At 45.0% G+C, this 5,731-nt stretch overlaps 1 protein-coding gene across 1 annotated transcript; it reads right to left on the reverse strand.

The window, feature by feature from the left end:
* Positions 1–2,209: 2,209 nt before the first annotated feature.
* On the reverse strand, positions 2,210–5,619 carry LOC8035161 (60S ribosomal protein L18a). The gene is made up of 5 exons (XM_029995705.3): positions 5,537–5,619; positions 4,224–4,403; positions 3,494–3,623; positions 3,294–3,403; positions 2,210–2,348 (listed from the first exon to the last, which is right to left on the reverse strand). Exons 1-5 carry the CDS (start codon positions 5,552–5,554, stop codon positions 2,256–2,258), a joined length of 531 nt encoding a protein of 176 aa, XP_029851565.1. The 5' UTR covers positions 5,555–5,619; the 3' UTR covers positions 2,210–2,255.
* Between the last annotated feature and the right edge of the window lie 112 nt (positions 5,620–5,731).

Here is a 5,731-nt window from a genome sequence, read left to right on the forward strand (position 1 = left end):
CCCAGTCTCGTACGATAGCAAATCTTCATGTATCTACTGCACTCAAAGTCCTATGAACGATGTATTTAACATAAAAAAATTCCAAAGTACTAGCCAAAAGGATTTGGCAACCGAATTTGAAAACCGAATTTACGACTAATTGCACACACAGCTCGTTGGGACATAAGCGCCGCTGTTACCTTTTGAAAATTTTACTTGTCAAGTCGTTATATGGACACTTGCCAAATTCCATTTTTTTCTTTCAACCCGATGCATCCCCCCCTTGAGTCATACATGCTGCAGCGAAGCAATAGGCAGAATAGAGCCTACATAACATCACTGTCCCCACCTGACAGAAGGTCCACTGATCAAAGTCAACTAGCCCACCCAAAGAAACCTCAAACAATAAATATTGTGGAACAAAAGCACAGCAATAGTACACCAGTGAAATCAAATTGTGGCTTGCCCATGACCTCGGTTTGCCCTTCTCTCTGGCGGCCAGGGCACCTTGTTTGCACCGAGGAAGCTACGCTCATTCGTCCTCTCTTCCACCCCTCTTTTTGGTGAAGTGTCCCGTTCACGCAGTGGAAGCAACTTTCCCACTCTCCCCCATTGTCTGACCAAATGACTTCAGTGCAAGCTACGTATAGCCTGTTACCGCAAGTGATAATTTTGACAATTCAGAGGCCTACCTTAAAGGAGTCATGAAATGCTTCTCCAACTTTTTCCTGTTCACCTTTCCTCCTCAACTCATAAATCGCGCATTCTAGCAAACAGTTCAAGAAGACGGAAAGGGGGAGTCCCATCTTGCTCGGACTCTCGTTTGCGTAATCCCAGACACATCCATTCGCCTCCTAAAAGATAAACCCCTCGCTCAAAATTCAGACAAAAGTTGCTTTCCCCACCTCGTTCACCCCGAAGCTGACAGTGCTGTGGAAGCTACATTCTCCTTGGGCCAGCCACTTTTGCCACATGATCTCACTCTCTCGCGCATACCCATGCGCAGAGAATGAAGTCAGGTGGCAAGCGCGTAGCTTCCACCACAATGTCAGCTTAGGGGTGAGGGGAATAAGTGGTGTCCGGCGTCGTGCAACGTGCGTTTGGAGCCGGTGACGCGCTCGGGGTCCGCAGGTGTATCCCAGAGAAAAGGCAGAGAGCTTACGAAGGGAAGGAGGTACGAAATAGTCCGCAGTGTTTTCAAATTTTCGTACCGAAAGTCAGGCTTTTGACTTTTTTTCTTTTGGCCCACTGAACGATGTGCTATTAGTAAAATCCCAATATAAATTGATTTATTCCAGCCCAAAATTCGTTTCATGCGCCCTTTAATGACCATAGTGTAGCAGGGTGTTACTAATTTCAGCAGTGAAAGGAACCTTTTGGCACAAAGTTGGCGCATACCCCTCGCATTCTGGCGAAATATATTTATTTATTTACCCTCAAGGTACAGAGTACATTTTAGAGGGGAGTGAGCAAACAATAAATAAACGTAATGAATCAACCAAGGGTGCTGTTAATAAGTGATTGCTTAAAGAGTGAAATATCATTAATATCTGCAATAGAAGCGGGAAGGTGGTTCCAGTCAGTCGATGTGCGAGGTATGAACGAGGTGCTGAATTTGAAGGTGTTAAAATTAGGTATGCCTACCTTTGTGAATATGGTCAAGACGGGATGAACGGTAAGAGGGCTCGAGCATTAGTTTCAAACGGAGAGATGGGATGTGATGATAAATTTTGTGAAACAGGCATAAACGAGCTGTTTTGCGCCGAGACGACAAACTGGGAAGTGACAAAGTTAATTTCATTGATGTTACACTGGCTGTACAATGATAGTTAGATAAGATGAAACGAACGGCTCGGTTTTGTGTAGCTTCTAATCTGCTGATAAGACCTTGGTGACCAGGGTCCCATATGGATGACGCATATTCTAATTTAGGACGGACTAAGGACTTGTATAAGGTTAGTTTAAGAGAAGAAGGGGCTTGAAAAAAGTTTGGGTTTATGTAACCCAACGTGCGGTTAGCATTACTTACAACATATTCGACGTGTGTATTCCAGGTAAGGTCAGAGGTTATATGGACTCCAAGGTATTTATAACATGGACCGTATTTGCCACTGCAACTGCATCGGCACTGACGGTGCAGAGGGCACACCTTCCAATGTTATGCCACGGCCCCCCAATCTACGACCGCAGTCGCTGTTTCTGGATCAGTTCCGTACAACTAAGAACAATCTGGGGGTGGCTCCAGTTTTTTATTCACAGTCCCGGTTACACCCGGACTAGAACTTGGCATCCGGTCGCACAGTGGTGAATCTGGGCTGGTGGAAGTTGCGGTTGATCCTCGACGGGAGAGGGAACTTGATCCTGCTGTCCTGCAGCGCCAGAAACAAAAGGGGGACACTGTCAGCGACGCTCCTTTTCGATGCGGAGAAGGCAGACTAGGCAATCTTTTGGCAGTGTTGGCACATGGTTCAGTGCAAAGCTCCCAAGTCAATGGAGAGCATGCATGCGACAAGTGTCAATTTCTTTGGCACCGTTTCTGGCCAACTGCAACAGTACAATCGCTGCTGGCAAATGGTACGGGTGCATCTGGAGACCTCTGGAAATACACCCATTTTCATTCAGGTAGTTCTTTTTGTAATAAAAGGTCTTTTGGGTCTGTTGGAAAACTTGGGCAGGGAAGTGCATTGTAGCATTCAAACTAAGTATAAGCGTTATTGCTAAAAAAAGAGAAGTCAGATACATGGAACCATCGGCCTACCGTAACACACCTGACACATTAATACAATTGTGCAAGTGTCCCCGTTTATATAAATTGCATAACAGGCCAAAATACAGTGCACAACTGTTAAATAAAACATGGTAGTAAAAAAAAAAAAAGTACCTTCTGCTTGCAGAATTTGACAGCACCACGCCAGTTTCTTCTTTGAGCCCTACTTCCTGCATCCATTCTCAAAGAATTGGGTTGATTTAACTAGGGTGCCTCAATGTCCTTTTGTTTAATAAGAAACAAAAGGGTGCCATAGAACAGTCAGCGCTTAAAAAAAAAAAAAAAAGTTTAATGTTTGGAACGAAATGGTTAGATGTCAGCAAGGCACTCTACATTTAAGCACTTCGAGGCTCTTTTGCATCCACCAAAAACATGTTCTGGCCAACCAATGCCCACCATAATTTTTCCGCAGTTTAGACCAAGCCTGTAGTCCCGAGTAATAGCTCAATAATACAAGGCGCCTTCCTGGAGACGACTGTCAACTCGTGCACCACCCTCAAAGACACGCATACACTACATTAACTGCAACTCCAAGTGAAGCACGTACGTGGAACTGCTTGATGTGGGGCCTCCTGCACTTGGCGGCCGCAATCTCCTCCACGCGGATGATCTGGATGGACGACGCACGAGCGCTGTGGCGGGCACCCATGTCGCGGTCTGTACACGTCCGGACAAAGCGGTGTTGTTAGCGCAACAGTATAACTTTCAATACGAGAAAGAGAGCAGCCAGAGGCAGAAAGCACTCACAGCACTGGGTGACGGCAGCAGCCACGGTCATGTCACGGTACTCCCGGTACATGTTGTGTGTGCCACTGCGAGAGTTGTATCGCAGCCACACTCCGAAGTTCTTCACTTTGGTCGGGCTCTTGTCGTAGATCTGGGGAACACGGAGCATGCGGGACAGTCTTTTCAGCACAATGCTCAAGAACAAGTCACCTCCCTCCCCCCCTCAAAAATCAGTAAAACCTGTAGGTATACAAGGCAGTCACTAGTTTCATTTTGATTAATTTGTTAAATCACATTGCAAGGATGGAAGCTGTATTGATTTTAGCCTAAAGTACTGTTTCACTGGAAAACTCTACCGCTTCGCCTGCTCCCGCATGGAAAGGAAGCAGCTCCACTCAAACCTCAACTCTCCTTTCAACCACGCAAAGAGTGTAGGGGAAAGACAACCTAAGCACTTTAATACTGATTTCTATCTTTCCTTCAAGCTTATTGCCGTGCGGGTGCACAGAAACACCAGAATTATGATTACAGCGTTGCACGGCATTATAACGACAACCTCGCAAACTTTACGTGACCGCATAGTGTCGGCGAGTGGTTCAACGCAAGGTCCACAACGGTGTAGTGAACGTGCATGCGACAAACGCCGTCGGCATTGCTCTTGCACTGTATCTGACCCCCTGAGACTCGCAATGCCTCAGTGGGTAAATGGGACGGTGCTGCTAATTGAGGAGAGAGGCAACGAAGCACATACACGACGCAGCGACACGATCTCGGCGCGAGTCTTCTTCATCTTCTTCAGCTTGCGGGTGAAGTACCAGTATCTCGACTTGGCTACAATCTTGTCGGGGGCAAAGATGTTCATCTTGTACAGTGGGGGGTGCTTGAGCTTTTCGGACGGCAAGGGCCGTCCGATGATCTCGTACTGTTTGAGCTGCAGAAAAGAATGACAAAGAATGAATGCAAGTTAAGTAGTGCACTCGGGGCATTTCTTGACCGCTTGCAACAATACCTGTTTCTGATCCTTTCGTGAGCAATGGGAACGAGTAAATGGCACACACAGGTTAGTTACCACGTCATATTCAGTCTTCTATCAAGATTTAAAGTTGTGTTCATTGGCTTTTATCAAGCAGAGAACAAGCCTTCTGTCAAGCGACAATTCATCTATCGGCTTTACACAGGTACTCGATCAGCCGAAGAAGTTCCAACACTCGTTTTCCACCTCAAGAATCGCAGTAAAGTTTAGCTCGTGCAGAGCGTTACTACTTGCCTCCTCACGAGGTAAATTCAGATACTTGTGCCTGTACTTAAGATCAGCTACTTGATCAAAACCTTGATATTAGAAACCTAAGCAGCAACGCTATTCCCCTGACAGCTAAATCGTCTAAGAACTTCCCGCAGAATATAAGCTATCCACAAAACTTGCTTCCTTCAATTCACGACAAAACAGAATTTATTATCTGCGAACAAATACAATGATACAATGACAGATAATCGCTGCGGTGTGGTGGACCTGCACGTTCGTAGCTTCCAAACCTGACATACTGATCGCATTTTTGACATACTGATCGCATTTTTTTGTATTTCCCCCGGATCAAGTAGACGACGCGTGCTTTAATTTTCGGTAAACGCCACAAGCGGTTTTTAGCTGCACGTCACAGTGCTTGAACCGACCAAGATCAACGCTACCGACAATGTGCACGATGGGACAGAATGTGCAAGACGAAGCAAGGACGACAGGAGGAACTTCCTACGGCGGCCAATGAATCGTATAAAAAAAAAAACTTGCATAAGAAGCTATAGCGACTTTGCACTACTCACAAGTAGAGTTGGAAAACTTTAGAATATGGCAAGAATAGTGGGGAAAATTATGTAGCTGCCTTTAGGCTTAGTTCGCCCGGCCGCAACACGTGGACACAATACGTTAAAAGTTAAGCGAAAGGAACATTTCTATATGTGCCGAAACATTAACTGTAGAAGCTTCTATAGTTAAGGCTACGAAGTAAGTTCAATTGCACCTGTTTAGTAGGTGTTTAATTGCAAAAAAGTAAGATTAAAAACACTTACAAGACCGCTAGCCTTCATCTTGATGGCGTTTACCACAAAAAGGATCCACGTGCAGACCGCACCAAATTTCTCGAATATTTTTAATTATTAATAAAAATGTTTACGCAACTAAATTTACTTTCACAAATTAAAAAATATTTAAAAAAGTATAAATTATGGTTTTGTAAAAATAAATATTGTACATTTTATGCGGTC

The sequence above is a fragment of the Ixodes scapularis genome, unplaced genomic scaffold (genome assembly GCF_016920785.2).
Source record: "Ixodes scapularis isolate PalLabHiFi unplaced genomic scaffold, ASM1692078v2 PGA_scaffold2__306_contigs__length_199485367, whole genome shotgun sequence".
NCBI classification, from domain to species: domain Eukaryota; kingdom Metazoa; phylum Arthropoda; class Arachnida; order Ixodida; family Ixodidae; genus Ixodes; species Ixodes scapularis.

Excerpts from the sequence above, each read along its gene's own strand:
- LOC8035161 (XM_029995705.3), bottom strand. Across the intron at positions 3,624-4,223 it reads AGATCGTGTCGCTGCGTCGT|ATCTACGACAAGAGCCCGAC; the intron begins GTATGTGCTTCG and ends CGTGTTCCCCAG. Across the intron at positions 3,404-3,493 it reads TGCTGCCGTCACCCAGTGCT|ACCGCGACATGGGTGCCCGC; the intron begins GTGAGTGCTTTC and ends GGACGTGTACAG.